This window comes from Episyrphus balteatus, chromosome 2 (assembly GCF_945859705.1).
Source record: "Episyrphus balteatus chromosome 2, idEpiBalt1.1, whole genome shotgun sequence".
Lineage (NCBI taxonomy): Eukaryota > Metazoa > Arthropoda > Insecta > Diptera > Syrphidae > Episyrphus > Episyrphus balteatus.
The window spans coordinates 92286042-92309910 of record NC_079135.1 but is presented as its reverse complement, the minus strand read 5'-3'; the positions used below and the strand labels follow the sequence as shown (position 1 = coordinate 92309910).

General features: G+C 33.2%; 1 protein-coding gene across 1 annotated transcript in view; it reads left to right on the top strand.

Annotated features, from left to right (window-relative positions):
- LOC129912353 (proton channel OtopLc) overlaps positions 1-23869 on the top strand; it is a 144788-nt gene that overhangs the window by 106697 nt on the left and 14222 nt on the right. Inside the window, exons 3-4 of the mRNA XM_055990574.1 lie at positions 3250-3367; positions 22041-22137. Of these exons, the coding sequence (XP_055846549.1) occupies positions 3250-3367; positions 22041-22137 (215 nt within the window). The remainder of the gene's footprint in view (positions 1-3249; positions 3368-22040; positions 22138-23869) is intronic.

Genomic DNA, 23869 nt, shown 5'->3' with positions numbered 1-23869 from the left:
TCTAAAAACATTCTCTTGTTTTTTATTTTTTTTTTTTTATAACCTGTCGTGTGTTTATTTTTCTCTTTTTTTTTAACTTACCTATTTAGGTGGTAGAAATATGCAACAGCACTTATTACGACGAGAAGTTTTACAATAAACTTCAACAAAACTAGAAGAAGACTTGCAAAGAGATTCCCTGAGGGTGATAAATATTTAAGACTTGCAGTTAGTTTCTTCGTAAATCAAAGGTTTTTCTCGCTCAAGTTCTTTTGTTTTATGTATAGTTTGTAACATTGTTGAAGTGTAATAATTAAATTCGAAGCTTGTTTGAGGATTTATTATTACTTTTTACATGGCTATAAATTTAAGACAAATTATGTACAAGAATTTAAGAAGATATTTAGATTAAAGTTGAGAAAAAAATATATTAAGACTAGAGTTTAAACATATACATCATTCATTAGCAACTAGATAGATTATATCTTTTTCCCTTGCTAGATATACATATATCCTTTAAAAAGTTATTAAGGATTTAAATTATATTACTCAGATAATAATAAAGAGATTGTGAAATTTGGGTTGACGAAAAATAAATGGTGGTTTAGCCTGGGCTTACCTTGGGCAAACTATTTTTACACTGAACAAAAAAAATTTTTTTTTGTTTTTGAGGTGAATAAAAAGAAATGCTTTTATAATTTTTAAAATAACGGTAGGATAGTGACAATAAATTTTGGACAAACAAACTAACAATTTTTTTCACAGGAAAAAAATCGTACTTTTTTCGGTTTGTGATATGAACAAAAAATTTTATTGTATCTTTTAAAATAAACTGCACGACTGGGGTCGCACGTACTTGCTCTTATGCTAAAAGTAACTCTAATGTTAAAGCTTTTTAGAAAATTAGGGAAAATTTAAAACTGGAAATTTAAAAAAAATTTCATAAGTAGTTTAAAAAGTAAAATCTGTTTTTATACCGAATTAATGATAAAATGATCTTTTACAAAAAAAAACAAGTATGCCATTTTATTTATTCTTTTTAAAAAATAATTTTTTATATAAGTATGTATGTATCTATAAAAAATTTCTAACATTAAAAAAAAAATTTTATGTCATTTTGAAGAAATAATTTATTTACACATAAAAACGAAATTTTAAAGTTTTTCACCAACCCGTTTTCAAAAAATTGATTTTTAGAAAAATTTTTTTTGAAAAAATGTGTTTTTTGAAAATTTAAAAACTTTTAATATTACTTTTACTTAAATGCTTTCATAGTAAAACTTTCGTTGAAATCGAGTTAACCTTGTATGAGATATTTAGAAACCAACAAAATCGTTCTATGACAGGTACCGTTAATAACGCTACAAAAAATATTTTTTTATTTCAAAAGTTGGCTCTTATGTGTAATACTATACACAACAATTTTAATCACAATCGTTAGAGCCGTTTTTGAAAAAATTTAGCTTATCTATTTCTTACTAACTTTTTGTGATTTTTGGGGTGAAAAAAATCTTGGGCTACACTGTGCTAACCTTCGGTAATCGAGCCAGGTAGGTTTGAAAATCAAAATCCACGACTGGGTCGCACGAACTTGCTCTTAGAGTACAAGTTGCTTAAATTTTTGAGACTTTTTATATAGAAATTTGGGAAATGTAGGTAGGTACTATACTGCCCATAATCTCGTAAAGGCCCTAACTACATTTTTCTTACTTCTGAGTTATAGAGGGAAACACTAAATCTAATATCGCAATTTGCATATAAAAATGAATAAAAGCAAAAGTACATTTTGAATTTTCTGACTTATTTGAAGACCTAGACTAAAAAAAATATATGAGAATAAATCAGAGACAATGCCCTAACTCAAAATATGCAAAAAAATCAAAATCGAAAATTTTGTAGTTAGGGCCTTTACGAGATTATGGGTAATTAAAGTGTAAATTTGAATAAATAGGCCAACAATGTAAACAATGATAAAAATTTTTTTTCATTTTTTTCATTTTTTGAATTTTACTAAAACACAGAGAAAAATAGACCACATAAAATAGAACAAAAACAATAAGATTTCTCTATGGTTTTCATCCAAGAAGGAAACCTTATTAAAACAATCGGGTTTTCCTTATTGTTTTAAAATCTGCACTTGTAGGGTTTTGAAAAAAAAAAAAAAAAAAGACGACCAGGCCGGGAATCGAACTGGGGACTTCATATCATTAGTCGCCCACCTTACCACCTGAACCAACCTGCCATGAAAATAATGATCGCGATTTTTGTTCTAGTGCTAAGTTGCAAAAAAAATCAACTTTTCAGTCAACTTTTAATAAGATTTTCTCTATAAAAATAATAAGAAATCTCCTTAAAAAAACCTTATTGATCGTTGATTTTAATAAGATTTCCTTATGAAATATATGGACGGTAAAACAATATGGCAATCTGTTAGTTTTTAGCGGGTCATATTTTTCTCTGTGAACATGTTCTATAGTATACTAATGTAAAATTTTTTTTACACCATCAGAAAATAGACATTTTAAAGAACGAAATGCCCACCGACTTTTTGAAAAAAGCTGATATTTTGACACGTGAATTTTCGTTTGAAAATTAGGGTGTTTTTTTTGTATTAAGTCAAAATAAGGTGAACAAATTAATATTTTAAATCAAATAAATTACAGTGTATTTGGGACATAATAAGGTAAGTTTTCACCAAATTTCGTAGAAAAATTTTTGTTTTTGAAAAAGATAAAAATAAAAAACCAAAAACTCGGTTTTTTGAATTTTTCACATAAAATTTGAGGTTATGTGAAAAAATTGTTGGTACAAAAGTTGTAGATCTTTTTATTACCTACGACTTTGCTATACAACTTTTTTCTATAGGATTTGTAGTTTTGCCGGAAATCGAGATATACCATTTTTTACCATTAAAAACTCAACCCACCCACTTCCCGAACTCGGCTCGCCCGTAATTTATTTTTCCTTTCATTCTTATCATATTCCCCTTCTTTTCCAATGGGTTTCATCCTACTATGATTTTTTTGTACTTTTTAATGTTTTTGAAGACATCGGCACTGGTCTAATATAAGGAGAAATGGAAAAATTTTTTGTCAGCGAAAGTTTTCCGGAAATATTTAAGCCAGCATTGCTTTTCCTCATAATCTGTATTTACATATATTTTCTTTAAAGACTAAAGCTACCTCTTTCATTAAATTTCTATCTTTCTGTGTGTTTGTATGTATTTTCTTTAAATTAATATCCTTATCGTTTCTTTAAATATTTTTACAGTGGGGATGCACTGGCAACACTCTTCTCTGCGCTCTATGGAAAACTATTGGTAGTGATGGGAATTGCTTTTCCAATGGCTGAAGTCATCTCAACGTACATCCCGCCATCATTCTATGAGGTATGTATTTCTCCTGTGTATATATAAAATATTATTATATTTATGTTTTGGCACTATGTGATGCTGCTGTAGCATCCACATTCGAGTAGATTGTATGTAAATATATTTTAAAGCCAACACCATCACTTAAATATATTTGTTTAAATAAGTACTTTATGCGCTCCATAAAATAATGGAACATCTCGCTGATGATGATGATGATCGTCCGGATGCTCGACGAAAGTGTTGGAATGGAAAGTGAAGCTTGGCAGAGTTATAGGATAGACATCAGTAAAGGACGATTATTATCATCGTGACGTGATACTGACGTAGATGATGCTTTTCATCATGAGCAATTAATCGGAATGGAACATCGCAACATTTTATATGACCAGAGATTACTGTTGATTGAGGGGCAGCATTGAGCAAAGGGCTTAGGAGCATTTTTGCAGAAAGTAATTAAAGAAAGCACTAAAGTTGGGCTATTGAAAATCGTTGAAAAAGCAACTCTCTTTATTCATAAGCTTAATTACAATTTTAATGACCATTGATTAAGCTGTTCTGTCCTATAAAGAATGTATACCAACGCTTCACTAAAAATTCAGATGAAAATTGAAGCAATCAACTATAGCTGCTGTGGGTATTATTTTATTTGAAATAATACTAATAATGGAATTCATTGTACAGTTCGTAAAATGATAAGCATCAGTAATGTCAATATTTGCGCAGTTAAAATGAAAATATTTCGGCTTTATGGTGCCACTGTCGCCTTTACTTAATATCTTCCAAACGGTTAAAGCAACTAATTTGATGCCGAGGAATTTTTTGTAGAACATTTAAGCCCTTACAATAATCCATCTTACTAATTTAATAATAATGACTTTTCAGTGAAGTAGAAAATTTTGAAAAGTAAAAAAAGTTTTTATATTTTTGTTTAACTTTGACCTCGAATATCTTTCGAATGGTTAGATTAATAAAAGAAGTTAATAAGACCTTTTTTGTGGAGCAATTTGTTTCCTAGAAGAATATGTCATATGCGTTTGATTATTATAATTTTTCAATTTGTTACAAAATTAAGAACAAAAAACGAATTTTTAAGGATTTTCTCGATTTTTTTACCTCAAATATCTGATGGCAGTCAAATATTGTAAAGTTAAAAACACAAAAACCTTGTTATTGGTTGCATATTAGTTTTGTCATGGCCAACTCTTTACCACCAATCAAAATTTTTGAGGATATCACTTGCTTTTTAAAATTTTGATTTCTAATTTATCAATATTTGGCACTCAATGTTTTTAGCTTGACGATTTTATGTTTAATATAATTTAATTCATTTTTAATATGGTTAGATTGAAAAAACGTAAAGCGCATTTTGGTTGTGTGTATTTTTTGATAAAATTTGAACAAAGCACTCTACGCTTTTTGAAGTAACGCGAAGTAACTAAAGCTCAAAAAATGGCAATATTAGAGAACCCGGCCGAACAGATCCGATTTCGATAATCTTTTTTTTCAAACGTGCGTCGGTATTTACAAATACTTTAAACTCTATAGGTTAAAAATTACCACTGTCGTATTATTTTGTATTAATTCAATTGAAGAATTTTGTGAACAAAAATGTTTTGCTTTCGAAAATTTTTTTTAAATTTCATAAATTAAATGATAGGTACCAAAAGATTTTCTAAATAATTTAAGGACAACAAATAGATATCATCGTTTAAGCGATAGATGCAATTTTCTCACAAATTGACTTCAATACAAAAAGTTTTTAAAAAACTGGTCCTTGAATTTGAAAAATTTTCATGATTAAATATGGATTTATTTTTCAAATTTTTTTGAATTTTAACATTTTTATTTTTTCAAAAATTTTCGTGATATAATATGGATTTATTTTTCAAAATTTTTTGGCCACATTTATTGTTTTTTTGAATTCAGAAAATGAAATGTCAATATTTATAATAGTTTACAAAAATTAATTAAAAAGTATTTAATTTTCAAAGCAATTTTTGTAATAGAAGTTTTTGAAACAATATTTAACTTTTTTTTTAAGTTCAAAATTTGAATATAAAGTTATTTTTTTTTTTCATTCAACAACCTTTATTGTTGAAGGTTAAATAGAGAAAGTTTGAAAGTCTTGTTTGCCAAAGTCTTAGAAAAAATGAATTATATCGATACTTGAAGTACCTACCTAATTTTTACTTGCTCTATAGGGCAAGTATTGGTTTCGTGTCAAAAAAATAATTCGAGGTTTTATTTTTGATTTGATTTGTTTATTTCATCAAGCAGAGTAACATCTCTTATAGACTAATTTTTAACAAATTAATGTAAATAATATTAAATAATATAAGTAAATAATGATAATATATACAACTATAAATATAATTTAAAATTTAAAATTTAAAAATACAAATACAAATACATACAATTATTAGAAAACTGAGGTGAAGCAGATAAATAACAATAAATATTACATCAATTTAAAGAAAACTATTGATAATATTGTAAGACCATCATCAAATTCTTTTTGAAAAATTCCCTGGATATGTTTCCAAAAATATCAATATTATCAATTGCAAGGTTTGTTTCTCTTATACAACGTGCAAGAGGTTCGTTTCTACCATAATTGGTTCTGTAAAAATTTTCACGAAAATGAAAGTTAACTCGGAGATTTCTAGATGGAAAATAGAAATTTATACGCTCCAACAACTGAGGACAATTAGAATGGAAGTTGATTAAATCTTTGATAAACATTATGCAAAAATATTTTCTTCTTAAATCAAGCGTTTGAACATTGAAAAGCAAGCATCTTGTTGAATATGATGGTGTTTCAATATTCCTGTATCGAACCGACATGCAATACAAAAGATTGTAAGCGTATTTGTGAATGTATTTGTATTTGTATTTGTATAGAATAATGTCTGCCATTTTGGTTTGTGTTAATGTTGGTAAATCTACCTCTTTTTGATTGCTTTTAAGTAGTTCAGTTCACAGTTCAGTTCTCTCTATAACCCGGTACAGAACAGTTGTTGTGCATGTCGGTCGAGTATTTATTTCTAAATAAATAATTGTGTAAACGTAGTAAAGTTAATAGAATAAAAGAAGATATAGATTATAATAGAGTAGAGAATATACAATGTGAATTAACGTACAGAATATAAAATATTTGATTAAGAACGTTTAATGTACAGAATTCTTGTTATAAATAAATTTATTACTATAGTCGGGTTTTCTCCATCTTGGTTTCCCGACTCTAAAAGTGTTTGTCTTTTTATTTGTTATTAACGGAAATCTACAGTCCAAAAATATACATTGGTCCACGTCGAGTCGGATATAGTTAACTCGCGCATAAAACAAATATTCTAAAAAGTAACGATCCTGTATAAAATCCGTTACAGTGGATCGTTACACAAACACAATTCAGTGCACACAAAAAGAAGCAGAGAAAGAAAATAACACATACGTGTGTCATAGTATAGGTTCATGCTAGGTAGCAACCGCTCAGCAGCTACCTCTCGTTTATGCCTTCTGCTCTTTTTACTTCAGTTGATAACCGAACACCAGACCACGGTTGCCGGAGTGGGTAGGATCCTACCAAACTGGGTAGGTTTTTTCACCTTGGGTAGGTTGGTAGGTTTAAAGTCAATTTGGTAGGTTTTTCCAAGTTCTTTCTCTAAAATAATTTTATTTTTAATAATTGACAAACAAAAATTGTAATTATGTCAAATCTACCCAAAATATTTGTGCCAAACAAATGTGCCCATCTAAACCGAGAGTAATAATATTAACTAATGTATGTAAACGCAGTATCCTCATCAGTGGTACCACTTTACTTCAATTGAAGTAGATCTACTTCTTTTTTTTTCAAAAAAAAATTAAAATCTACTTCCTGCTTCGCACCATCACAAAAATATCGAAATCTACTTTATTTTAAAATGTCTGTTCCAATCACCCCTGTTTACCCTATTAAATGACGGAATTTTTAAAAATCCTTCATTTGGATTGAGCTTTAGGTTATTATCTTTCAAATAAGCTATAGAAGATTTTTGTATCTAAAATAGTTTATTTTTAATTTTGAATTGAAATTTTTGCCGCACTGGCGAAAGTGCGAGAGTGCAATGTTAGAAAATGGCGTCACGTTTTGTGGTGGCTACCATGGTTCATCGATTTATAAGACGTTATCACGTCAAAAAACGAACTGTGAATTAGTATTAATATTAATCAATAAAATGTATGTTTTTATTTTTTTAAATAAAATATCAGTAGGAAATTGCTGTTGTTTTTTTTAACAAGAATTTATTATCTTAAAATCGAAAATTTTCGATGGGTAGGTTTTTCTTTGAATTGGTAGGTTTTTTTGGAAACTTTGGTAGGAAATTTTTTATGCGAGTGGCAACCGTGCACCAGACAGTGCGGAAGTGAGTAGTTATTTAAAAAAAAAAAAAAAAAAAACAAAACAAACAAAAACTATCAAAAACTTACAAACTATAATAAATAAAACATAGAAATAAAGTGTACAGAAAGTAAAATATAATAAATAAAACATAGAAATAAAGTGTACAGAAAGTAAAAAATATAATAAAAAATATATATATATAAAGTGTACAGAAGAAGCATACAAAGAAGTATAGAAAGTGCGGCAGAAAGCCCAGAAAAGAAATTTACAAACTAAAAATTCAGGTATGTGAAACAATTTTTAAAATTTTTTTTATCATTAGTGTTTGCATGCTCAAAGAACATGTTTGAGCGTGCACAGAATATTGTGTTTTTTCTCGGTTGTCGTATGTAGCGGCGTTCTTTTTTTCTTTGCCATAATGGCGACGCCACCAACCACCATGGTTGCTATGCATAGTTATATGTCTGCTTGGCTGAAGCGACAGTGCATAGTATACACACCAAGATAAGGGTGTCGGTATATCTTAAACAAAACATTGACAACTGAGAGAATACACACAGAAAGAAAATTTGTACAGACGAGCATGAGTAAGAGCATACATTAAAACACGTATGCACATGCTCATGTGGATAGAAAATAAGAAAGAATAAGAACGGGTTGTTCTCTTAAAAAAGGGCGGTGCCTGTTTCTCTCTCACGTATTTGCAGTGAGGCATGCACGTGTATATGTGGAAGAAGCAGCACAGTGTACAGAACGAAGGTACGAAACTTGAAACGGGCACTGGTTACTAAGAGAGAACACACAGCATGTGAAAAGAAAAATAAATAACAAGCTGCGCAGAACAATTGCGCATATAAAAAAGGGGTATAGATATAAATAGAAAAAATGTAACTACTACTAAGAGAGAACACACAGCATGTGAAAAGAAAAATAAATAACAAGCTGCGCAGAACAATTGCGCATATAAAAAAGGGGTATAGATATAAAAAGAAAAAATGTAGTTACCGTTCGAAAACGAATGTTGACATTAAGCAAAATGTACAGATGCATACAGAAGAAACAAATTGAGATTTTTTCTTTCCGTTTAAACTAAAACTGTAGGGTATTATGTGCGACGCGCTGCTGTATCTTTAATAGGAGCACATGCTATAATTCGAGTTAAGGAATTTGGCAACTGTGAAACTTTAAAGTGCGAATGCGCGGAACACAGTTAAGCTTTATTAGGGTTAAATGCTAATTCAAGTTAATGGATTTAGCAAATATAAGTTTCAGAGTAGGTCTAGCTATATTAATTTCATAGATTTAATTTTTTTTTTTTTTTTTTTTTTTTTTGCTACAATTCGAAAATGAATTTAGTAAAATATAAGTTGAATAGATTCAACATGAATACGGGTACAGATGCGCAGAGCGCAATTAGATTTGATTACATTTATTTGCTACAATTCAAAAAAAAAAAAAAAAAAAAATTAATTTAGTAAAAATATATATATATTGTAAATAAATAAAGATGCATATGCACACAACGGAGTTAGATTTTGTTAAGGTTGCATACGTGCTTAGAGTTCGAGTTAATGAATTTGGCAAATATAAAACTTTAAGATACAGATTTAACTAAATCAGATTCAATTGTATTAGCGGCTACAATTCAAAAAATGAATTTAATAGAATACATATATACAGTACAGATGCGCAGTCAGATTAAGTTACAAGTTATACGCTATAATTCAAGTTAATGATTTAGCAGTTAAAAAAAAAAAATAGATAAATGAAAGTACAGATGCGCAGGACGCAATTAGAGTTGAATATATTTACATGCTGCTGTTCGAGAATGAAAAACATGGGAAAATTTTTAATAAGGGTGCGTATGCACGCACCGCCGTTAGTTTTTGTTAAGGTTGCGTACGTGCTAAAATTCGAGTTAATGAGTTTGGCAGGTGTGAGACTTTAAAAAACAGGTTTAGGGAGATTAGGTCAATTGTATTTAATCATTGCATTTTAAAATCAAAATATATATTATAAAATAAAAAATACAGATGCGCGGAGCGCAATCAGCTTCAAAAATATTTTGTTACAACGGTATAAAATTATAAAAAAAAAAAGGTGCAGATGCGCAGGACGCAATCCGATGATAGTAAATGTAAAGTATAGACGCGCAAGCCGAAATGAAATTTGAACACATTTACATGCTCAAAAAAAAAAAATGAAGCCAGCAGTTAAATTTTTTTATAAAAAATATATATGCGCGTAGCGCAGCTGGGTCTTGTTTGAGGTTGCATACGCGCCAGAATTCGAGTTAATGAGTTTGGCGGGTGTGGGACTTCAAAATACAGATTCAGTAAAACTGGATTCAATTGTATTTAATTACTATAATTCAAATGAATTTGGCAGATAAAATTGAATACAGTTACGTAATAAGAAATCATTTTCAAATAAGTATAGATGCTACTATTCAAAAATGAATTTAGCAAGTAGATTTAAGCAAAGAAAATTAAGTATAGATGCTACTATTCGAAAATGAATTTAGCAATTAAAATTTTTTAAACAAGTACAGATGCGCGCAGCACAGTCAGATTAAAAATGTACTAGTGCTATATTTCAAAACGAATTCAGTAAGACAAAATTGAAGAAAATGTACAGATACGTGCAGTACAGTTAGAAAAACACTTAAATCCATTTAAAAATGGGGAGAAAGAATACAACCAAACAGATTCAAGGTTGAAGACATTTACAAATATGTATGATAGCCGATCGTTAAGATCGTTAAGGTAGTCAGGCACGGGGGAAGAATTTAAAGCCCAAATCTACTCATTAGAAGCTCATACGCCGCGTCGGTACTGTTGTACGGGCGTGCATGGACGATTTGTACTGGCCATATAAGAAGTTCATGCTCGTTCGTATTTACAGTCAGATGTCCTCAACCTCTCTCCAATTGATAACAAGAATGCACGGTTTTAGTTGTCATGTCTCAAAACCTCAGTATTTCAGTATAGTAGTACAGGATCTTGATAGTACAGAAAGTCCTAGTAACAGGTTGCTTGTTCGGGCCACTTAACGTGGATTGTTTATAAAAAAAAAAAAAAAAACGTAGGGGAAGACATGACATGGGATATGCATACATATTATCTACAAATCTACAAACACAAATGAGAATTTTTAGTAATTTCTTTTTCTTTTTACCTCGAAATTGTATAGAAATGGCGACGAACAGGGCACGCTCTTCGGCGAATGCCATCAAAAGCGCCAAGCTTTTTGTACAGACGGAGGAATTCCAGTCGCTGACGCTATACCAAGCAAAGCTAAGACTGGCAACCTTGGAGGGTGACTGGGCAAAGTACCAGAATCTGGCCGACGACTCTTTGGACGTAGTCAGCAAGAAAGATCTACCCAAGATTTTGGGCGAAATCGAGGCAGTTCGCAACGACTACTTCACTGCCGGGGCTGCCCTCCAACAAAAAGTACAGGAGTCGATACCATCATCGTCAGTACAGGGGTCAACGTTGTCGGAAGGCGACAACAGACAAATCCAAGTAGAAGTCAATATGCCTTTCCAACAGCACGACTTAAACAACACGTGGGGGAGCTTCGATGGGGCTTACACCAAGTGGATAGGTTTCCACGACAGGTTCAAGGCCGCCATCCACGACAATCCGAAAGTATCTCCAGCATTCAAGTTCCAGTATCTAAAGAACTCACTTGTTGGTCGTGCTGCCCGAGCACTTGGCGAGTGGCAATTGTCTGAGGAAAATTATAACGAAGCCTGGGACCGCCTAAATCAGGTGTACAACAAGAGGTACCTCATAGGCCGCGAGCATCTAAGGCAAATCATCTCGCTTCCCGAAATCAGAGGCCGTCCAAGTGCCAATACGCTCCAAAGAATGGCTGACGCGACACACGAAGCTTTGAGGCAACTAAAAGCACTTGACTTGCCAGTTGAACTCTGGGACTTCTTTATAGTCCATTTGCTATGCGAAAAGTTTGACCAGGAGACAGCCAGGCAATGGGAGCTGCAGCGGGAATCAGAGCAGCCAAAATTGTCAACACTATTAGCGTTCATAGATAAACAGGCAGCTGCACTGTGCAGTGTGACAGTGGAACAGCAAGCACGAAATGCCAGCACAAGTTATAAAGAAGAAAGGCAAAGGACAGCTAAAGTACAAGACACAAAACCCGCTGTAAGCGGCAGACCCCAGCCACTAAGGAAAGCCTGCGAGGTGTGTGGCTCCTGGCACCCGATCTGGGAGTGCCCAGAATTCGCATCATTATCATTCAGAGGCAAAGGAGACTTCATAGAAAGGCGAGCGCTGTGCCCGAATTGCCTAAAACATGGGCATAAGGAAAATAATTGTTTCATGCGAGGCTGCGCAAGATGTCCAGGGGCACCCAAGCATAACATATTTTTATGCCCAATGAAAGAAGTCCTAAAACCAATGCTTCCATTGATACGCAATGAAGAGGAGAAAGCAGGAACCAGAGGTGCAATGCGCAAAAGGGGGGTCTACAAGGCGAAGAACGAATGACGCCAGAATAAAGGTCTTGGATGCGCTAAAAGATACAAACATACAAACAATCGTATAGGCAACAGAAGGAATAATCGTACAGACAACATCAAAAACAAGAATCGTACAGATAACATCAAAATTAATAATCGTACAGACAATATCAAAATTAATAATCGTACAGGCAACAACATTCGTACAGTCAACATTAAAGACGAGGATCGTATAGACAACATGAGAAACAACAATCAAACAAAAAGAATAAAATATGAAGATGAAAAGTTCGGTACAGATAAAGCATCAAATAAAAGATGCAGCAAAGAAAATGTAGAATGTAAGGTATTTTCAAAGAAATTTCGCTCAATAAATGATGAAAATTATGTGCATGTTGTTCACAATTTAGAAATTAAGACAGATTTTATTCCCACAGCAATGGTAAGAATCGAAGCCGATGGATTTATTTATGGTCCATATAGGGCAATGTTAGACACAGGGGCTCACATCAACCTGATGGTTGACAGGTTGAGAAGAGATTTAAAGGTACAAACGAAACAGGCGTCAGGAAAGCTAGTAGGTATTAACGGTAGTCCATTTACAATAACAAGACAAGCCATGGTCAAGATATTACCGTGGTACAGTACAGACTCTTTCAAAAGCCACGAAAGCGAATCATTTTGGTTTCTTCCAGAAGAAAGTCAATGGAATCCCATTCTACCTACACGTACGACAGAGGCTGTTGAAGTAGGCAACATAGACCCACATAAATATGCAGATCCAGAATATTATAAGTCAAGGCAAATAGAGATTTTGTTGGGAGTAGATTTTTTCGCAAAATCCATAAAATCAGTATTTAAGAAAAATGAAGATGGTACAGTTTTATTAGAGACGACGCTAGGTTTAGTAGTACTAGGCTCAAATCTGTTCAGGTACAATGATCAAGTAAATGTTTGTTCAACTGTAGAATATTCAGAAAGCGACCAGTTAGATAATCTTCTAAAGAGACTCTGGGAAATGGATGAAATCAAGTCATGTTCTCAGAGAACAGAAGAAGAAGAATTGGTAGAACAACACTTCCAACAAAACCACTATCGTGACAAAGATGGTGTATTTGTGGTAAAGATGCCACTCAAAGAAGAGTTTAAAGATATAGGCAGCTCACGAGAGACAGCTTTGCGTAGGTTCACATATCTAGAAAGAAGATTAGAGAAAAATGAGCAGATGAAAAATGCTTACGTCCAGAAAATGAGAGAAAGTATCCAACTAGGTCATGTACAGGTAGCTAATAGAAGCCCTAGAGCTAGCAATATAGTCTATTATATACCACATCATTGTATAGAAAAGAAATTCCGTATAGTATATGATGCAAGCTGTCGCACGAATAAAGGTATATCATTGAATGAAATACAAATGTTAGGTGAGAAACTGCAAAGGGACTTGCATGAGATAATCATGCGCTTCAGAAGACATCGTATAGCAATTTGCGCTGACATTAAGAAGATGTTCAATCAAGTCAGGCTTAACAAAGAACAATGGGATCTACAACGCATATTTTGGAGAGAAAACAGGTATGAACAACTCAAAGAATACTGGTTAACAGTCGTCACATTTGGTCTGACTTCGTCAGCACACCTGGCAGTGCGTTCAGTACTACAAGCAGCCAAAGAAGCTCAACACAACTACCCAGAAGCAGCCAACGCAATTAAGAATGACTTTTATATAGACGATTGTGCCACTGGTGAAACCGACGATAAGAAAGCCATTCAGTTAGCAAAGGAGATGTATGAAATATTAAAGGGAGCTGGTTTCGAATTATGTCAGTGGAAATCAAACTCCAAGAGATTCATGGAAGAACTTCACGCTGGCACAGTTGACCCCACCATGGTGTTTTCGGGGGAAGAGAAATCATCCATTTTAGGCCTTAAATGGCTAATTGTTTCAGATCAATTCACTTATGAGGTGAAAACACCACGTCTAGTAGGGACTCTCACCAAAAGAAAAGTAGTAAGCTGCGTAGCACAGCTCTATGACCCAAACGGCTATATTTCCCCAGTCACAGTAATAGGGAAAATAATCATTCAAGACATTTGGAGATTAGGTACAGGGTGGGACGAAAGAGTCTCGTCAGGTATAGAAGAAAGATGGAAAGAGTACTGGAATGGGATAATGGGCCTAGAGAATTTTCGTATAGACAGATGGCTAGGCACCACTGGTGCATCAGGTATACAACTTCATGGTTTTTCAGATGCCTCAAGTGCAGCCTACGGTGCAGTTATTTACGTTCGTACAGAAAACACAAATGGCACAGGTAAAGGGAGGTTACTCATATCAAAGACGCGTTTAGCCCCATTAAGGACCATCACGATTCCCAGGTTAGAGCTAGCAGCTGCAGAGTTGCTATCAAGGTTGTTAGTAGAAGTAAGAAATTCCATGGAATGGATAGATACGCCATGCTTTCTATGGTCAGACTCGTCAGTTGTACTGCACTGGATAAGGAAGCTTCCATGCGACCTAAAAACTTATGTTGCCAATCGTGTCTCGTCCATACAGTCGAACACACAGGCTAAATGCTGGCACTATGTCAATACAAAAGAAAACCCAGCTGATTTACTGAGTAGAGGTGTACAGACGTCTGCGTTAGCAGACAATAAACTATGGTTGGAAGGGCCCAAGTGGCTCCAACAACCACGTACAGATTGGCCTGAAACAGGTCTTGGTAAAGAATGGCCAGAGACAGGCCTAAGTACAGGTTGGCCGGATGGAGGCCTTAGTACAGATACATCAATAGAAGTACAGAGAGAGTTTAAAGTTTGTATAGTAGTAAAATTGAAACCACAATTATGCATAGGTTTAAAGAAAAAGGGTTACAATGTTCCACTTTTTGAATATACAGATAAGTTAGAAAGGTTAGTCAACATAGTTAGCTATATGATTCGTTTCATAGATAATTGGTCCAAAAAGCCAACCTTTAAAATTAGAGTACAGAGACGCAAAAGCAAAGTACAGGTGCCAACCTTGGCAGAAAGAGCAAGAGCAATGGCATATCTCTTGCGCAAGTCACAGGAAGAACGCTATGGTAAGGAGATAACATGGCTGAAGAAGAGGAAAGGTCTCCCAGAAGGAAGTGATCTGGGACCGCTCAATCCACTTCTAGATGCACAGAACATACTTAGAGTAGGTGGTAGATTAGACAGAAGCAGCAACTCATACGAGATGAATCATCCTGCAATCGTTCCCAATGGATCAAGGCTAGCATGGTTAATTGTAAATCACGCACACCACAACACAAAACATGGTGCAGTACAGGTTATGATGCAATTTGTAAGAGAGAAATACTGGATCCCGAAACTAAGGAGTGAACTAAGGGGCTATTTGCACAAATGTGTCGTATGTGCAAGGTACAGTTGCAAACTGGGGCAACAGTTGATGTCCGAGCTACCAGCAGATAGAGTACAAATAGGCAAGCCGTTCGTCCATTGTGGTGTAGACTACGCAGGACCCTTTGAGATCAAGATGTTAGACAAAAAGGGCGAACAGATAACACGAAGCAAGTGCTGGGTGGCAATTTTTGTATGTCTCAAAACAAGAGCTGTGCATATAGATCTCGTCACAGATCTAACCTCGCTATCATTTATAGCATGCTATGAACGTTTTATAGCCAGAAGAGGCAGATGTGAAAGGATGTATAGTGACAACGGCACAACCTTTGTAGGTACCAACAACGAACTAAAAAGAGCTATAGATAAATGGACAGGAGATGCAACAATATCGCATCTAAACAGCAAACACACTGAATGGCATTTCATGACGCCAGCCGCTCCTCATCAAGGCGGTATTTACGAAGCAGCCGTAAAGTCCATGAAGTATCATCTAAAGAGAGTCGTTGGGCTAAAGAAACTGTCCTATGAGCAAATGTCGACTCTATTGACGCAAATCGAAGCCATACTCAACTCGAGGCCAATCCATCCACTGAGCGATGACCCTTCAGATGTACAGGCTCTTACACCTGCCCACTTTCTCGTAGGTGAGCCAACCATATTACCGATTCCATTTGATGTCAGCGACCAGCCAGGTACCGCAGGAGTTAGACTCTGGAAGGAGCGCCAGATGATGCTCAAGCATTTCTGGAATAGATGGAGCACCGAATATCTCGTCACTCTCCAACAGCGTAAGAAATGGCGTAGAGAAAGAGAGAAGCTCCGCATTGGGCAACTGGTGACCATAGCTAGCGAAAACTTTCCACCAGCGCACTGGGCGTTAGGCAGAATCCATGAGCTCATAACTAGCAAGGACGGATTGGTAAGATCTGTAGTTGTGCAGACGGAAACAGGTAAGCTTAGCCGACCAGTACAAAAAATTTGTGTAATTCCAATAGAATCAGAAAAACTTTTAAGTAATGATATAAACATGTTGTAAAGATAAAAAGTACAGTAAAATTAAAATAAAAACACTATGTAATAGCATATGTACACTGTACAGAATAAGTTTGAAATGTATGTAAACGTAAAGAGATAAGCACGTTGTAAAGAGTAAGGTATAACGAAATTAAAATAAAATACTGCGTAATAACACATGTACACAATAATGTTGAAATATATGTAAAGATTGAGTTAAGATACTTTGAAGGTCAGAATAAATGTAAAAGTTAATTGTAAGGAAATGAAAGCATTATGTATACTAACCAATGTAATCTATATTTTTTATCAAATTTAATTCAAACGAAACAATAGATGAATAACAAAAATAATAATAATAACAATGTAAAAGAAATAATATATAAATAAGAACAGACTAAAACTATATAAATTATGTACAATTCAAAAGGAAAAATGATAAATGTTTAACTTTAGAGGATAATATAAAAATTGTTAATTTTTGCTGGCACTGTATCGAACCGACATGCAATACAAAAGATTGTAAGCGTATTTGTGAATGTATTTGTATTTGTATTTGTATAGAATAATGTCTGCCATTTTGGTTTGTGTTAATGTTGGTAAATCTACCTCTTTTTGATTGCTTTTAAGTAGTTCAGTTCACAGTTCAGTTCTCTCTATAACCCGGTACAGAACAGTTGTTGTGCATGTCGGTCGAGTATTTATTTCTAAATAAATAATTGTGTAAACGTAGTAAAGTTAATAGAATAAAAGAAGATATAGATTATAATAGAGTAGAGAATATACAATGTGAATTAACGTACAGAATATAAAATATTTGATTAAGAACGTTTAATGTACAGAATTCTTGTTATAAATAAATTTATTACTATAGTCGGGTTTTCTCCATCTTGGTTTCCCGACTCTAAAAGTGTTTGTCTTTTTATTTGTTATTAACGGAAATCTACAGTCCAAAAATATACAATTCCAGTTCAATTTAAAGAATTTTAATCAAAACTAACATAACGATAATGGAGAAGTCTGAAAAAGTGGTTTTCGTCATGACGTGCGTCGGTCTGTGCGTCGTCAAAAAAAGGTGTACAAGAAGCTGCAGCCTAAACAGGTGGACGAATTTTCTTGAAATTTGGTACAGATGATTATTTCGTAATTTCCAAGGTTGGTTTTTTAATATCCCACCTAGAAACTTTTCGAGGTATTGAAATTTTCTCGAAAACGGCTCTAACGATTTTGATTAAATTTGGCACAAGTAATGCTGTACGTATATCTAATATAACTGCGTTTTTAGTTTTTCTCAAAAAGTACGGATAGTGGAAATATGACAATTTCTTTTTTTTTAATCGCTAATGTCGGCTCTTCCCGTGTATCGTTAATGAGTTATTGCAGTTTTCTCGAAAACGACTCTAATGATTTCGATTAAATTTGGTATTCGTTATAGTCTTAATGAGTCTAACAAAACTGCGTTTTTAGTTTTTCACAAAAATTTCCTAGAACGGTATGGCGTTGCCGTTTTCTGCCAAATTGATGTATTTTTTAGTTAATGTCGTATATTTCATCAAAGGCTATGCCAATTTTATTCAAAATTTGCAGACAGATATTTCTTGTCATTTAGAAGTGTAAAATGTAAAAAAAATTCTAAAAAGTTTTGAAAAAAAAAAATTTTAATGGAATTTTTTTACTTTTATTATTTTTTTCAAAATTTAACGAAAATCTTTAATTTCCAATAGTTATCTCAGATATAGATACTTTGAACTACAAGAGCAAGTACGTGCGGCCCCAGTCGTGCATTTTATTTTTTTTTAATACTAAAATGTATACTACCTTTCCTCTTCTGTATTAAGGCCAAACAAATTTTAAGATTAATTCATATTATATTACGAAAAAGTTTTAAAAAAGTCATTTAAATTTTTTTTTTCAAAATTCTGATTTTGAGGACCATTTTTACGAAAACCCTTCATATAAATGGATTTAAATTTAAAAGATAGGAATTAACTTCTAACTTTTTAAAAATGTGCATTTTAATATTGTAAATGTTGCTGTTTTGTTCAAATTATTTTGTTTTAGTGTTTGAAATCAATTTGTGAGAAAATTGCATCTGTCGCTCAAATGATGGATGATTGTCCCTCCAGTTTTTTTCTTTAAATTACCTAGAAAATCTTAAAGTATCATTTAAAAAATTGTTATTGTTCACAAAAAACTAGATTTTTTTTTTTTTTTTTTTTTTTTGACGGGAGGAAATCTTTAAAAGACACTTGGCAGTATTCGACACCAAGTAGTGTGGGACTCTTAACCACTAAAACCACCTCTTTATCAGGACCAATCTTGAGAGATCGACATCAGATTTTTCTTTCTTAACTTTGTAAAATCACTTTGGGGGAAGTTTAAACTTTTAATACTTTCCCATGTTTTTTTAGACCATAAGCTCATGAGGCTTGGTTCTTCTTAATCTCCGAACATGGTTTCTGGTATTCAAGACGGACACCATTTCAGAATTGGTATGACATTGCAGTCTCTGATTATGGGATACAGCGTATTTTTTAACAACTTCTGTAACCGTTTCTATTTGTAAGTCACGATGTAGATCGCTATTTCTTATGTACCAAGGTGCATTAACTATTCCACGAAGGACTTTGTTTTGGAATTTTTGGATGATTTCGGTATTTGTTTTCTTTGTACAGCCCCATAATTGGATACCATAGGTCCAAACAGGCTTTAGTACTTGATTATACAGCATTATTTTGTTTTGGGTTGATAAATCAGAGTTGTTACCAAGTAACCAGTACCTACATTTTTCTATATTTCAAGTTTAGTTCTTCTCTTTTCTTTTTGATGTGCTCTTTCCACTTTAGCTTTGCATCCAAAGTCATTCTAAGGTATTTGGCCGTATTGTCGTAAGGTACAGCTTGATTATTAATGAATATTGGAATATTGTTTATCTTTTTATTTGTAAAGTTTATATGTGAAGATTTTGTTTCATTGAGTTTGATACGCCATTTTTCGGTCCAATCTCTGACTGTGTCGACGGCATATTGCAGCTTTACTGCTCCCCTAGAGACACATTTGTCGGGTACCAAAATTGCGGTATCATCTGCAAAAGTAGCCATTATGGTGTGATTCCCAACTGGGATATCCCTTGTGTATAGTAAATACAGGGTAGGACCTAGGACACTTCCTTGTGGTACACCGGCTTCTATTTTCTTCAATTCCGAATATTCTTGATCGTACCTTACTCTAAACAATCGGTCTGAGATGTACGATTTTAATATTTCATAGTACTGTCTGGGAAGATCCCTTTGCAGTTTGTACTCAAATCCCTCATGCCAAACCTTGTCAAAGGCTTGAGCAACATCTAAGAAAATAGCTGAACAGACTTGTTTTTCTTCTAATGCTTTTTCTATTACATCCGTTATTCTATGAACTTGGTCTATCGTGGAATGTTTATTTCTAAAGCCAAACTGATGATTTGGGATTAACCTTCTTTCTTCTATAATTTTGCTAAGTCTCTTCAGAAGCAGTTTTTCAAAAACTTTTGCCATAATTGGTATAAGCGATATTGGTCTGTAAGACGTCACTTCTGTAGGTGGCTTACCTTGCTTCGGTATGACAATAACTTCAGCAATTTTCCAATGGTGTGGGACATACCGTTGCTTAATTTTAATTAAAAAAAAAAACAATGAGGCATCATCGACAATTTTCAACCTTTAGAAGTTAAAGTATTTTTAAAGACCGACGACTTTTGAAAAAAAAAAAAATAAGATCATCAAAATTTAATTTAATTCGGACGGGTTTTCTAAAAATACGAATAAGTTACTCCACTAAAAAAAAAATAACAAAGTATTAAATTACATATAAACTTTGTTTAAAAAGTATCTCTTGTACAACTTCTAAAAATATCAATTGTCAAACTGGCTCGTATACGATTTTTTTTTTTTTTTACAATCAAGTACCAATATTTTTTTTTTTTAATATTCCCACGCCTCTTTCCCCCCCCCCCCCCCCCCCCAGATACCGCACGCGCTGGAGTCCATTTTCACCGAGTACGAAGTCATTTGCGGATGATTATCGTATCGGCACTTTGTAGTGTTTTTTGAAGGTAAAAATATAAAAATATTATACCTGATCAATCTTAACTGTGCGCTACACTGCCTAAGGGCGTACCAATTTGTTTGTGACTTTTTTACCTGAATCTAAATTTAAAAGGATTAAGTAATTAACTGCAAAAATATATTCAAATATATTTTCCGCTTTTTGTTTATGAATGTTCTTTCTTGGTTGTTTTAGAGGACGTGTTATTGATTTAAACTAAATATAAATACAAATATTTATGTATACCTAACCCACAATCAAATAAACCAACCCAACATAAGAAAGCTATTTAATAATCACACAGCTACCTAGATAGATATATCCAAAGATAGAAAGGATAAACCTTTTCCATTTCTCTGCTAAATTACCTTTTCAAAATTGAAATACCTACAAAACTATTTTAAATCCCCCTGAAATTACATTTGGTTTGTTTTATTAGGAACATTTACGAAAATCTCAACAATTTTCAAAATCTATATATAAAGACATACACAGAGAATAGCTTTCGACTGGTTAAAGGCATAAATGCGTGCGTAGAGTTCGGGTTTCTATCCTCAATTGAAAACGAACATAACTTGGCGCCGGAAATTAATCACTTGGAATCAATTTAAATCTCAGACAGCCCCACAGTCAAATTACCTCCCCCAATACCAACCGGACGACTGTACCTTTTACCCTATTACCTTTTAATTCCTCCACCTTTTCTCTAGCGAAAACAACATCTCAGCTAAAACTGACTACCTGGCAGACATACCTCGAAAATGTATAGAAACTTTCGTGAGAAAGAGGGTGTGTTCGAGTCAGTAAATCATGTGCATGGGTCCCCCTGGTGTGCATAGACAGTTTATTCCACCTTTGGGATGCTGCTGCTGCGTTGTCCTTGCAGCTTCAATACAAACACATAGAAAATTTTGCACGGATGGACATGAGACGAGGAAAACTGCAGACAAATTTTCCATTCCAAAATATACAAACCGAAATACCAAAAAAGTACCATAGTCTGGGTCGTTCGACTGGATATAACACTTTCACTTTGCTTCGGGTTTATTGATGTACATGAAGTTGGCAACGCTATCATACACACTGCCAGGATATTTACCTTTTACCCTTGAGAAACAGAAACACAAAATTGGCAAACTTTTACCAATCTTTTTTGTTTCTTCTTCTTTTTTTCCTAACCTCAACATTTTTGTTTACTTTTTTATATCCTTTTTTTATAGAAACTCACACTAATACATTCCTAAAAAAAATCTATACTGAATATATTGCAGAGATGCATTTTACAAATTACGGTATTTTATTATATTTTTTTTTGTGTGTTTGTATCTTTTCAGGTGTACTATCTGTATCTGTATATTGGAAGTATGCTGTTTCTGTTCTTCATGTACGCCACATTGCTTTGGGGTCGACCGAAAATTCCATTAAGTATAGGTGAGTTGAGTTCGTTATAACATTAAAGGATGGTTCGCTTGGTACGCGGAACGTAACGTACTTTAGATCAGTTTCCATCTCCAGTAGCTAGAGCAATGCTCTTCTGCCAATATTATGGGTGTTGTGGTGTAAAATGTTTGAACTTGTGTGTCAGGGCTGGATTTATAGAAAATTGGAAAAAGGGCCTTGCAGATTTGATTCAAAGGAATTAAAAATCTTAGTTTTCTCCTTTTTAAAATTTCGAGCAACTGTTTTATGACCTTCAGTTAGGTTAAGATGGAGCTATGATAAAGATTTCTTGCAAAAACGACAACAGTCCAGCTAAACAGTATCAATTTGTTGTAATTTATGCAAAGTTGTCTGATTTTCTTCGTTTACGGAGGTTAAAATACTCAGCACAGAGGTCTTTATAGAGTATAGTCCCTTTTTATTTTGAAAGGCCCTACCCTTAAAATTCCCAAATCCGCTACTGTATATAAACTATTATTCATTCGTGTTTTTTAAAGAACAAAAAATGCCATAGTACATGGTGTATAATTGCATTTCACATGACTACAATTTGTGCCAGATGGAAATTTCTGAAACCCAAACATGATATACTAATAGGGAAAATGTAACTGTAATTATGTTTCCATTCATTTTAAATACAAAAAAAAAAATAAAGCAGAATTTCCTGTGCAGTTTGTTTTTTTGTAGAAAAAGAAGAAAATATAAAGGTGTTTCAGAGTAACTACATGAAATCATTCTTAGAACGTCGGAAACATTATGTTTTTGACGTTTATGAAGTAATTTGGCAACCTAACAATTTGGCATCACTTCTAGACAAAAGGAAATAATAGGGGAAATGTCTGTTGTAACAAATTATAATAGTTTTATTTCATGTAACATAATATGGGTTTAAGAAAAGTTGTTGATGCCATGGATATAACACTGAAGGTTAGAAACTCGTTTTATTAGTTTTCATAGTTTTCTTTGTTTTTTTTTTTATATATAATTTTACTTGAGAGGTATGCATAAAGTACACACATACATATGAATGTGGGTACTCGTAGAAAAATTAAGCAATTGATTTTGTATAAAGAATCTTATTAAGAATTTGTTTAACAAATCGTCGCCCTAGCATTGAAGTGCCGTGCGTATACGCCATTTTTACATTTTTGGGAAATCGCATTCAAATGTTCGGCAGATTATTGCGAAAGAACTAACCGCTGGCATTTTTTGATTTTTAGTATGGTATACATAAATGAAATTTTCGTAAATTGCATGAAAAATTTGACGTTAATGCCAAAATTTGTTGTTTTTGTCAAAACAATAGTGAATATCTCAACGAAAAAAGATAGAAAATAACGGATAGCAGATTTGAAAAGAGCAACTTCGAAAACATAAGACAGCAAACCTAGTTCAAAAAATGCAATTTGGTACGGCACTCCAATATTAGGGCGACGAATTTATGTTTGAACAGTCCGAAGTCCCTTCCTGAAAAATAGATATTTGTGAAATAAACCCTGAGAATCGATTTAAATTTTAAACAAATATAATAATTCATAAGAAATGTTATCTTAAATAATAAAAAAAAAAAAAATGACTACATCAATGTCTTGAACCCAATTTTTAAAGAAATATGACGCAACTGATGCTCAACACAAAAATCAAATTTTAATGCATTTTTTAAACTCCCAGCTACAATCAGTTTTCTTTAAAATAGAATTTAATACATTATTATTATGCTTAT